The sequence below is a fragment of the Echinops telfairi genome, unplaced genomic scaffold (assembly GCF_000313985.2).
Source record: "Echinops telfairi isolate 266 unplaced genomic scaffold, ASM31398v2 ScPeMD7_2291;HRSCAF=2852, whole genome shotgun sequence".
In the NCBI taxonomy this organism is placed as follows: domain Eukaryota; kingdom Metazoa; phylum Chordata; class Mammalia; order Afrosoricida; family Tenrecidae; genus Echinops; species Echinops telfairi.
The window spans coordinates 31,899,968-31,912,251 of record NW_022106189.1 but is presented as its reverse complement, the minus strand read 5'-3'; the positions used below and the strand labels follow the sequence as shown (position 1 = coordinate 31,912,251).

General features: G+C 46.8%; 2 protein-coding genes across 2 annotated transcripts in view; both read right to left on the bottom strand.

Moving 5' to 3' along the window:
• The window catches only part of VPS4A (vacuolar protein sorting 4 homolog A), a 9,931-nt gene extending 8,015 nt beyond the window's left edge, over positions 1-1,916 (bottom strand). Inside the window, exon 1 of the mRNA XM_004704585.3 lies at positions 1,811-1,916. Within this exon, the coding sequence (XP_004704642.1) occupies positions 1,811-1,831 (21 nt within the window). The 5' untranslated portion in view covers positions 1,832-1,916. The remainder of the gene's footprint in view (positions 1-1,810) is intronic.
• Positions 1,917-4,849: 2,933 nt separating this feature from the next.
• Positions 4,850-12,284, bottom strand: part of SNTB2 (syntrophin beta 2) — a 70,200-nt gene continuing 62,765 nt past the window's right edge. The window contains exon 7 of the mRNA XM_045293919.1: positions 4,850-11,908. Coding sequence (XP_045149854.1) covers positions 11,816-11,908 — 93 coding nt within the window. The 3' untranslated portion in view covers positions 4,850-11,815. The remainder of the gene's footprint in view (positions 11,909-12,284) is intronic.

Genomic DNA, 12,284 nt, shown 5'->3' with positions numbered 1-12,284 from the left:
GGTGAAGCAGGTCAGCAAAAGGAGGAAGACCCTGGACGAGAAGGATTGGCACAAGGGCTGCAGCAATGGGCTCAAACATGACAACGGGGCGGAGGGCGTGGGACCAGGCATCGGAAGCAACTCGACAGCCCTCGATCACAAGCGAAGGACGAGAAACGTGCAGGAGGCACAGCTTTGTCTAACAGGAGAGCGAGGTGAGAGCAAAACTGCCTGCCTCCACACCTCTCGTAACACGTATAGTGGAGGATGACAAGAAAGCCAGAACTTGCAAACTTAAGGGGCCGGATAGTAAACATTTCTGGTTTCGCCAGCCTGTGCACCCACTCCGTCCCTGCGCTTCGAAAGCAGCCACAGGACATTTGTACAAAAGGGGACTGGCTCTGCCCCAGAGGCACCTCTTCCGCACACGGGAACGGGCGCTCCACGACTTTTAATGCATATCCTTGCATTAAAAAACAAAACAAACTATTGACAGATACAAGAACCTACAACGAGGAGGCATCTTGAAAACGGTGCTAAGCGAAAGGAGTGCCTCACAAAGAATTAGGTATTATATGATCCCATTTATATACAATCTGGACAAGCAAATCTACACAACAGAAAGTAGATTAGTCGTTGCCTGGGACCAGGAAGGTTGTGTGGGGATTGGGAGCACCAGCTGAGGGGCGCGAGGTTTCTTTTCGGGTGGGGGGAGGCCTGGGCACGATGAAAATGTTCTAGAATGGACTGCCGGGATGGTTGCACAAATCTATAAATATACTAAAAGCCACTGAATTTGGACATTAATAGGTTTAGTGTGTGATCTATGAATCATGCCTGGATAACACGGTTTTTAAGATTATAAAAACCAACAAGAAAAGAAAAAAAAGAATATAAAAGCCATGCATAGCTCACAGGTCCGACGAACACTGGCTGGCCAGGCTGGACCTGGCCCGAGAATGGAGTTGGCCACAGTTGTGATTACCTCTCAGAGGTCTGGTTGGGGTCTGGCTCTGGGCTCCAGTGATTTCCTTGCCTCCCCCCACCCAGGGTCAGCACGCTTTGATGCTGGGGGGGCTCGGAGAAGCCTCCTCTCCCATGAAGTCTTGCCTAACCCCCTCTAAGGCACTTTATCTGTCTTCACTTACTGAGCACCAACAATGGACCGGACACTGTGTGGGCCACGTTAAACGGAACGATCCACCTTCATCCTTCCTCCTCACATCTCCACGGATCGGGGCGCAGCACTCCCACCCCCATTTTACAGACAAGGAAACCCGAGATTCCAAGATCAAATACACCAGCCCAAGGTCACCTGCCAGCAGTGGCGAAGGCATGGAGCTGGGCATGTTTACTCCCTGGCCCTGCAGGACTGACAACACCAGGCGCGTGGGTCAAGCACTCATCCCGAGTGGCGCCACCCGAGCAACGCCCTGCAAGACCTGAGCAATGAATGAAGGGTCGCTGGCCCACAAGGGAAGGCGGAGAGCTCAGGGCTTGCTCCAAGTGGGGAAAAGGGGCCTCCAGGGCGCGGGGCAAGCTGCTCCGGGGCGACCGGCCCGAGGCCCGAGCTGCCCCAGGAGGCGCCCGTGGGGCTCAGGTGAGGCTGAGCCGAGCGCCGGCTGTAGGTAGCGGCCTCGGAGTCGGCGCAACCCGGGAGGCAGCCCTCCGCTCCGAGCGCGTGAAGGCAAACCGGCGGAGGGCCGCGGGCTGCCGGCGCGGGGCGGCGGGGCGCGAGGTCCAGCTCAGGGGAGGCCGCCCACCGGGCTCCGCGGCCCGCAGGCCCTGCCGCGCCTCCTTCGGCCTCCGCACGCCGCGCCAACCAACGCACCTGGAGGATTGACGTTGTCATTTCATCTCCTGGATCCGCCCCACACCCCGCGGTGCTGCTGGTGGCCTCGGTCCGGCCCCGGAGAGCCGAGGTGCTGGGTCCGGCGCGGGGAGCCCGGCGGGTCGGGGCTGGGCGCGGGCAGGGCGGCCGCTCGCAGCCGGAGCCGAGTCCTAGGGCGAGCGAGGAGCGCAGAGCGCGGCCCAGAGCGGTCGGCCCCAGGGCGCGCGGCTGCCTACTGGCGGCCCCGGCCGGTATTACAAGTACCGCTCCGCGCTGCTGTCGACTGACGCCTGGGCAGCGAGAGCAAGGAGAGGGCGGGGCGGACAGGGGGCGTGTCCAGGATAGGGTGATTGCCGAGGATGGGATAGGGGGAGTGTCCGGATGGGACAGGCGAGTTGGGGCGAGGGCTGGGGGCGGAGCCATGGCTGGGGGTGGGGCCAAGAGAGGTGGGCGAGGCGAAACCAAGGGGCGGGAGTCCCTGGACCCCTGTGGAATGAAAATTTTGCAACATTTGGGTAGAATGCTCCTTAAAAGCAAAAATAGGGTGCCTTCTCGTATACACCGTGGACGAGACCAATATCTGGAGAACAACATGATACTTGAGGAAATGGAGGGTCGGTGGAAAAAGAGGATTGCCCTCAACAAGATGGACACTGGCTGCAAGAGTGAGATCAAAAGGGCAACGACTGTGAAGGCGGCATAGGGCAGCCTTTCTCACAGTAAACATAGCTCCCCAAAGCTTGGTTTCCTCTCCTCGAAGTAGGGTGGAACTCGTAACCCTCGTGTTGACTTCTAACAACCCTATAGAACTGCCGCTTAGGACAAGACTTGACATCTTGGCAGAAGCAGGCTGCACCATTCTCCGGCTGGGTGCTTCAGCAATTGGGCCACCAGGGCCTGAGTTCTGGGGGTAATGAATGAGCTACCTTCTAAGTTTCTGTGAACTAGGTGAAGGTTTATAGAGCAGATCGTTTTATCTTCAAGTTTTATTTCAATTCATCCATTGCAATCACTTTCTTCTTTTATAACCCTGGATCTTTGAAGTTTTTTTGATCTCATACTTTTTGTTTTGCTTTGGCATGGGTTTTAGCTCAATTCCAGCCTTGAAGGGTTGTAGTCTTTGAGGTCCCATCTATGCCTTTACAACCAGCAAGGCTGGTCTCCTTTATGACTGATAATTTCTCATTTTTCCACTGAATCTAGGGCTTTGCAATGTGATCTTTTCAGAACAGTAGGTAGTGGTAGCTGGGAACGCCCTAGTTTTTCTAGTCTCAATGGTGTCTGGACTGATTAAAATTGAGGGGCATGTGGGGGACCAGCCTCCCCACAACCGAAAGGGTTCAAGGGGGGGGTTGTGTAGTTGAGGGGTGCACTAAAGAGACACAAGACAAGGCATGGAAGGGCTCACCTCTTCCATGGTGACCGGAACCATTATGAGTCAGTAATATATTCCAGGTATGAAAGCCACAGTAAGCACATGCATAACAAGGGGCTCTATTAGGGCAGCGGTTCCCAACCTGTAGGTCATGACCCCTTTGGGGGTTGAACAACCCTTTCACAGGGGTCGCCTCAGAATCCTGCTTATCAGGTATTTACATTATGATTTGTAACAGTATCAAAATTAGAGTTATGAAGTACCAATGAAAATAATTTTAACATGAGGGAACTGTATTAAAGGGCCGCGGAATTAGGAAGGTTGAGAACCACTGTATTAATGGGATACACTTAACATGAAGGAGAGGAGCTTGGGGTATACACACAATAGGAAGGGGAGGTACTAGAGGCATACATGTGACAGGAAGGTACATATGCAACAAGATGGTGGCCTAACCTCAGTGGTCTTAGAGCTGGTTTGAGCTCTTCTCCAGGGGAACAATCTATGAGCCTTATTAGAAGGGAGTGGGCCATATTTAGGGTGGGGCAGATGGTAGGGTCTGATTGCTCTCCATAGCAGACAGCCTACAGGCAAACAGCCTTTAAGCATCTGACTCTCAAGCTTATAGAGTATCAACCATGTGCTTGCAAGCACCTAACAATTAGCATTATGGGGGGACACCGTGGGGAGTAACTTTTAAACTTAGGAGAATGTGAGTGGGAGGCATCTCCAACCTCCGAATCTGAAGGTCTCCCTCCACAGGAGCCCCGGCCTCCCAGACTGACTCAACATATGAACATAGAGAATTTGTTTGCAGACTCTCTCCTCTGGGTTCTGCTTCCCATAGGACATACAGAAACAAGTAGTCCAAAGGATTAATTGGACAGATTCATGCCGAGGTTGGTGGGTGCAGGTTTGATGAATAACACCATTATTTAGTGCTAGGATCTTTCCACCCCAAAATGCTAATAAAATGCAATGGGTGAGAATGATGGCAACAAATGTACAAATGTGTTTAACACAATGGGTGTATGTGTGGATTATGATAAGAATTGTATGAGCCACCAATAAAATGGTTTTAAAAAAATGCAATGGGGAAAATAGTGGAGACACTAACTCCAGAGTGATCAAAGTTGGTGTCACCAGTGATGGAATGGGGTGACATCATGTGCCTCCAGATGATACTGAGAAGGGCACACTTCCGTGGTATTGTTGCCCAGAATTTGATCGTGACTTGATCCATACTAAGATCATATGGATGGAAGCAGTGGAAGGTCCTCCCGCAGCTTGGTAACACTTTCAGGGACATGAGAATTCAAGGGAGAGGGATTGTGTCTGCTAGAGACTGAGGTAAGAGTAAGACAGTCTCACTGGATAGGACCCTGGGGCGACGGAGAGGAGGCGTCCTGAGCGGGCTGCATGGCAGTGCTGTACCAACGTGGACAGCCTGCCTGGGAGAGCTGTATATAGTGGCAGTGTAGGAGTGCAGGTCCACACTAGAGGATTACAGACAGGCTTTCATGCCAGCACATGAGTAAAATGTGATAAAATGCTAACACGTTGGGAATTCTGGTAAAGGGGATGTATGAGTTTTTATACAGTTCCTGACATTTTTCTTGCAGCTCTGAAACTATTCCAACACACATAAAGAGAAAAAACAAATCTAAAAGCAAATTTTTTATTTACAGTATAAAGGTTACAAAGGTATATATGTATTTATATATATAATACCCTTAAGTTACAAATTTTCATTGTAATGTACAATGCTAAATGTTGATAAGCAACTCAAAGGGAAGTGTTGTCTATGCATCTCTATAGAATACACATAAAAAGCCTTTTTTTTTTTTTACACCATGGGGTTTTTTTATTTGCCAGCTTGGTGACACAAGATTTCAAATTTAAATCTTAACTAAGATTTAAAAATAAGATATGCCTAAGTGTAGGGTTTTAAAAATAAGAGAAAACTCCATAATGTTGCATACTTTTAATTCTTTGTGGAAATACTATTCTATATTTCTAAGCTTCAATACGTAACAGAAACCAAAGTTGTGTGGGATGGAACATGTGCGTGGGTATGAACAGAGTTTGTGCAGATTAGCCAGAATGAGTAGCAGTTATTCTCCGAAGGACTTAGGGATCTGGTACCAAAAGGGAAATAGATTCTTTGAGCATCAAGGTTTTTACAACGCTGAACTCATTCAACAGATTGTAAACCTCGCTTCAGAGTCCTTACTTGAGGACTGTTTCGTATGTTAGGGGGAGATTTGCTACAGGATGACAAGAATACCATCAAAATTGGTGATTACAGTTCAAATCATTCACTTTCCCCCAAATGTTTGTAAATTCACAAAACAGAGGTGAAAAAACATAACTGACACCCATTCTATTGAGAAGAGACATAAAAGTCTGAAAGAACAGACAAGATTCTCCTGTGCCGCTGCGGGAGTAGTCATTAGCACCTGATTGTAAAAGGGTATGTTAAAGTACGAGCCAAGAAGCTGAAGGCATGATCTAATTTTTCTGTACAATTCCAGGACACTTAAAAAAAAGCGGGAGACCCTCACTCGATATGACTCTGCCATACATGCCACTCCGGTCACAGACAGCTCAGGTACCTTTGGGGTGGCCCCAGATGTTGCCTAAAAGGCATCCTTCGTCAGAAGGATGGCAAGCTGCAACTCAGGAAAAATTCAATCAGCTTCCGTTATTTTTGGTGTGTGTTTGTGCTCTTTTTGTTAAATTTGAATGCTAGAGTGCTCTAGAATAAGTGAAATTGTGTTGTTGTAAAAAAATTTCACTTTGATTCACCACTTCTGGTAAATCAAGTCCTACCTGTGTAAGAACTTCCAGTAAATGAGATGTACAAAGGACATTCGTGTGGATATGAAGGGGTAGGTTTTCAAAAAGGGGGTAGCTGAAATATATATTTAGCTTGCCGTTTGTAGATTAAAAAAAGAGAAGCATTTCTTTAAGAAGATCCATCACTGATTCATCTTTTTAATACTGCTACTCTCCTTTCCAAACAGTGGATCCACTTTCCAAAAAGAGGATCAGTTGTCACGCAGAGTGGTAATTTACGATGCCACCCCACCGTCAACCATCTCCCCACCAGACCATCCTGTGATGCTCATCATTAACTTTAATCATAGAATAGCATGTGATAAATATAGTTGTAAGCTGTTTACAATGTATCCTTTCTTAGATTATATCAATACTAGCAACAAAGATTATTTTGTAAAATCTTTCTACATTAGTAACTGAGTGGAAACCATTTTTTACTTTTCTCCTTTTTCCTTTAGTTACTACTTCATTCTCTTAAGTAATTGATACAGGTTCACATGTGCTAATTACCATAGTATTGTAGCTAAGACACCAGAAAACTAGAATCAGTGACTACAAAAACACCAGCAGCAACAAACACAACAGCGGGCTTGTAGTTTGTGCAGATGAAACCACATGATCCCAGCGAAGGTCACTGTCATTGGGGAACAATGACAGCGCTGACCTTCGCTCAGTAAAAGGTTCAAAAAGCAGATTGGCATGAGTTTATCCTTGAGGTGCACCGGCAATATAAACTGAGGGTGTAACTATGGGGATACTCAACAAGGATGAATGAATGTTTGCTGAAGCACTGCGTAAACATGTTATAGAGCCATTGTTGGTGTCACCCCTGCACCCCCTTAGTGCTTCCCCTGTTCCCAAGCTAAACTAATTAGGCATAATAAGATCAAGTATAATGAAAAGAAAGACTCATTTAAATGTGCCAGGAATAGAGCCAAAGACTATAAGCACCTCTTTAAGCACGTTCCAGTTTGCCAGGTCCAGAGAAACAGAACTACAGGCCTACTTTGGTAGAAATACAAAGTGGCTGAATTGTAATTATCACTGATTGACAAATGAACAACATGCCACGATTGAGGAATGATGGCTTGTACATATGCGACCTGAAGGCAGGAACTTCCTTTGGGATCCTTCAGAGAGCCTGGTGCTGTGCTGTCTATCAATACGCTCTTATTGAAAGACAGAAGACACGAATCAAAACCATTCATGAGACTCACAGTTTCAAAATTTCTTCCATGTCCCCTCAGAATCTTTTCTGCAAAAGAAACGTCCATTCTTTGGAACATGGGCTAGGATCAGTCGGGTTCCAGAGGCATATTGTGTGGCTTGGGTGAAGCGAGACTCAAAACCATAGAAGCTACTCAGAAATCTACCAGGGAGGGCACCCAGCCTTGCAATATAATGAAGTTCTCCGTCCTCGTTGTCTGGTGTTAACCCGAGTAGTTGGGGAAGAAATTCAAGGGTTATGGCTCATTTGGTGGATTTTATGGAATATAATAAAATGCTCACCGAGCAGCAGGCACTTACCTGCATTGCATCAAATACAGGTTCACTATTAAAATGAAAGTGTGCTTCAATTCAGTCACCCAAAGTGGGAAGGGAGAGGTGGCAAGAGGTTAAGCTCAAGTTTATCAATTTTGAAACAAAATACAGGATCTTGTTAAAAGAGTCTTTTGAGTTAATACACAGCAACCCTTCTTGTAGTTGGCAGCTTACCAATAGGGTGTACAATCAACAGCTTGTTAGACACAGGAAAACAGACGCATTCTGTGAGCTTCCTTATTGTACCTTCCCTTAACTTGAACAGGCGTGTATCACTGATCTGCCTGATTTTTTAAAAAGGATTTTAAATCAGCTATGCAAGCAGCCTATTACTAGTGTGAAGTACACGTTACTTTGTATCATTACAGCACAGGAATTCCTATGAATTCCTATGTATTCAAAAATACATAATTTCATTATATGGCATAACTATTTGGGAACTGTTACCATAAATATCTGTGTGTCTGTCTATACAGCCAGCAAAATGAAGGAGCTTATTAAAAGAAGAAAAAGAAAGGAAGAAGAGAAAGCATATGGCTGCTGTCATTTTTTTAAAGACAGCAGAGGGGAAGTGAACAGTCAAAGCCGCTCTAGTTTACCATGCAGTCAACCCAGGGGCAGACAGACGATGGAGCAGACAGCTGCTTCTTCTACTCTTGTTGTCCAGAGGGACTGGAGTGTTCGGAACAGGAAAGAAAACAGAAACAAATCCACCACAACAATTCAAGTGTACTGGAAAGAGATTTCCACACTCAAGGTAGACAATAATACCACTGGCATGCAGTATCATACCGAACAAAGAAAAAGCATGAATGTGACCAGTCACATTCAACTTAAGACTCTTAAGAAGAACCCACAATGTACGTACGTTTCTCTCCAATACATAGCTATTCAGATCTTACCAAAGCACTTTGCTTTGGGGACTAAACAGATCTGGCACTTTCACTCCTTCATTCCCTTGCACACAGTGGCACCTCCCAGTCGATTCTGACTCTGAGATCCCACAGGACAGAGCAGAACTGCCCTATGGGTTTCTGCCCACCTTGAGTGGAAAGCGTCATCTTTCTCTGGATTTCCTCATTAGGGATTGAAAAAAGAAGACCTTTGGCTTTCTAACCAGCCATTTCAATGGTGACCTCAATCACTGATGGCGGCAATGTGGAAACAGAGGCTGGGTATTTGAACCGTTGACACAGTATGTACAAGCAACAGCTTACCCCAGTGAAAAGAACAACAGAACCCAGTGTAAGGGTTTAAGATAAGGTACAAGAAAAAAGCAGAGAAAGTGCTTAAGTCTATAGGTCTTCCCTGAAAGCTTTTAAAATGTGTAACTCTTTAAGCAGGTAGGGCTCTAAAGAGAATTTGCATAGCAGCTTGCAAGGTAATTTGCATTAAAAAATGTGAACCAAGATTCTCCCATGTTTCTGAAAACATACAGCCACGACCATGTGCATAGAAATTAAACAAGAAGACCTGGAAGTTCTCTCGGAATGTAAACAATCCACTTCTTAAAAAGAGGTCACACACTTCTTGCCAATCAAAACCATTTACAGTGAAACCTGTTTTTCCGGGAGAAACATTATCTTGCCTAGGTTCCACACAGCTTATTAACGTTTTTGTTTGTTTGTTTGTTTTTTTAAAAGAAAAAAATTTGGCTTGTCAGCTAAGTGCATTTAATGAGCTGAAAAAAAGCTGTTACCTTTTTGCTGAGGTGGATAAGTAAAGCAAACAGTCAGCAAGGGCTTCAGCCGTTTGTTAAGAGGCTTTTTTCACTTATAAAAATATAAGAAATAAATAATTCAATATCTTCTAAGTGCGCTAATTTTCAGTCGCCAAGTTCCCAAGAGTACAGAAGACAGAGACAGGCACTAACAGAGTTTACCTGGCTGAAGAAGTGCTAAACCATGGCTTTCAAATGACACCGGAACTAGTCTTGACTGCCTATGTGTCCCAACATTTAACCCGAAACTCTCGTCTATTAGGTAGTTGAGTTTACAGTTGCAATTAGCTAATAAATACTGTATAAAGGATTTCTTCATATAAAATACTGGATGCGAGTTTTCAGGTAAGGTCCATTTTGAGGACTCTTGAAGGAAAGAACTTACCTTTTCCAGAAAAAGAAAAAAAACTGAGCCTTCCTAAGTTTTTATGGAGAGAGGCCTGAAGGAGACGGGGAAGAATGGTCACACACTAATTGGCCAATTATGGGCATTTGTGTGCGTGCATGACAAAGTCGCCCATCTGCCTGAGGGGACACCTTGCTGCAATTTCCTCCCACTCAGCACACCTGAGAGCCATGACATCCTGCATCATGTTCATCATTCCCAGTGAAACACACACACACACACACACACACACACACACACACACACACACACACACCTTGCTCTATGAAAGAGGTGGGGTATTATAAATGTCCATTTTCAGTTATTTGAAAATAATTTGCCAGGTTTTGGCATCTAAATACAAAATACACATTTATCAAGGCTGTGCCATTCATAAAAAGACACTTCACTGTGGTTCCCAAGTCCCACGACACACTTCGTTGGAGAACAACCTGGCATCCCACGAGGAGAAGGCTACTCATGTCTGGCCCCCAAGCGGCTGCAGGGGCCTTGCTCTCGGGGCTGCTGGAGGACAGCGCAAGCCCTCTCCGACAATTTCCGTTTCGCATCAAGACAAACATGTTCTTGTCTCCTTTTTAATTTCTGCATGTGTTAGTGAATCATAGCATCCTTTTGGGCCTCCTCGCATGCCTGTCGCCAGCTCCATGCACTCGGGGCAGCTTCGGGGCCACACCCACAACTCTACTCACAAGCCTGTCATTCCTCACGCTCCGCCCACTGGCCAACCTGCACTCGCACCAAGCGGCTCAAGTTGTATGGTGTGTGATTCTCTGTCTATTTGAAGTGCCACCCTCCAAAGTGTTCAGCCCCCACCACACACCTGTAAGCCCCTCCTGCGTGTGGGCTAGTAAACAAGTGCCCCTCGGAGCCCTGCCTTCAGAGAGCATGAAGAACATTGTGAAGATGAAAGGACTGTGCTGAGCTCCAAGTTTGATACAGACATGACACTACTGTGTAAATGCTTTTCATACCGACTTCATAATGACAGAGATGAGTGGAGTGTGATTCTCTGATAACCTCTACTGCTGCTATGGCCTAGTCATGCCAGGGAGGAAGGTTCAGTAAGACCCAGGAAGCTGTACCAGGCCTCAGCACTGTGTACAAGCTGGGAGCCCTACTCAGCTGCCGCAGAGTTGGGGAGGGAGAGCCAGGGGCCGGCCTGGGTTCACATATCATGTCTGTGTGGACAAACCAGCTTTACCCACAAGGCCTACTCTTTTAAACACGCTTTCTCTTCTGGCTTGGTCTTTCTTATAGGGATTTGCCAGCTCGAGAAGAGAGTTAAGAGAAACACACCTCCCATTCCTCAAAACTAGGAGAGAGGCTGTCCTTGGAACGGCAGTGACATCTAGTTATTCAAACAGTCAACAGTAAAGCTCCACTACTCCTAACCAAAGGCACATTTGGTATGCAATAAAAAAATGGCTTCGGCTAAAATGAGAACTGGCTCGCGAAATCAATCTTCTAACACCCCTGGCTCCTACCTAAGATGAAGATTAGGAAAAGCTACAAACCAAAACGTGCCTTGCAAAGCACTGGCTCCCACCCTGCACGTGAACGTGGCCACCACTGGGACACGTGTGCTACAGTGGGAAATGATGGCCAGGACAGGGCAGGAGCCAGGCGAGATGGAAGGGCACTGCAGGGCGGCACAGAAAAGGACCCAGTGAGGCCAGTGAAGTGGAACAAGCACCACCCACAGGAAGCACAGGCCACTACACACAATTCCCCGGGGAGGGACAAGACAGCAGGCTAAGCCGCACACGAAGGACACCAGGAGGAGGAAAGAAGCATGTGAGCGTGTCGAAAAGGAAAACCCACGCGCCACCCTCTAACAAGGGAGGTGGACAAACCACATCCGGCCACTACAACGTCAATCAATAGCTTCATGCTGGAGCTTTTTAGGGGTTCTAGCATTTCTGGTCCAGGTAGCTTGTGGAAGGTTGGCTCTTCTCGAAAGACGGTGTATGGGTCAGCAGTGATTGTGCAGGTCCGTGTCAAGGCACTGTGCTGGAGGAGAGAGCAAAGAGCTGTCGATTTTGTGCTTTTTTTTTTTTCCTTCTTTCTTGAGATGGAAATACTTCTTGTGACATTCAAGGCTCATTTCTGATTCCCTGCTGCTCACACAAGCAGTCCCATGCGCGTGACTTTGGCTGACAAGAACGTGTGCAACACGAATACAATCGGCTTCGGGCAAGAGTGCAGGTCCACGGTCTGCGGAGAAAGGACATCCATGGTCATGACCACAGCCAGGAGCGTTAGTTAGTAGACAGGTCTGTCTGCACGTGACTTTCTGCTCTGCCAAAGGAGCCGTGAGAAGGAACGTGCCAAAGCTGTGGGACCTCTTGAGAACTTTAAAGCCAAGAACCACAGTGTACTGTGAAATAAAGCTCCATGTCCTATTGAAACACGGGGGTGACCTCTCCCATCTACAGTTAAGATACCATTGATGTGGAAAAGTAGAGCATTTAGTATCAATAACCAAACCAAACCCAAGCCCACTGCGGTCAAGTTGATTCCAACCCAAAGGACAGAGCAGAACTACTCCTTAGGGTTTCCAAGGCCGTAATTCTTCACGGAAGACAGCCTC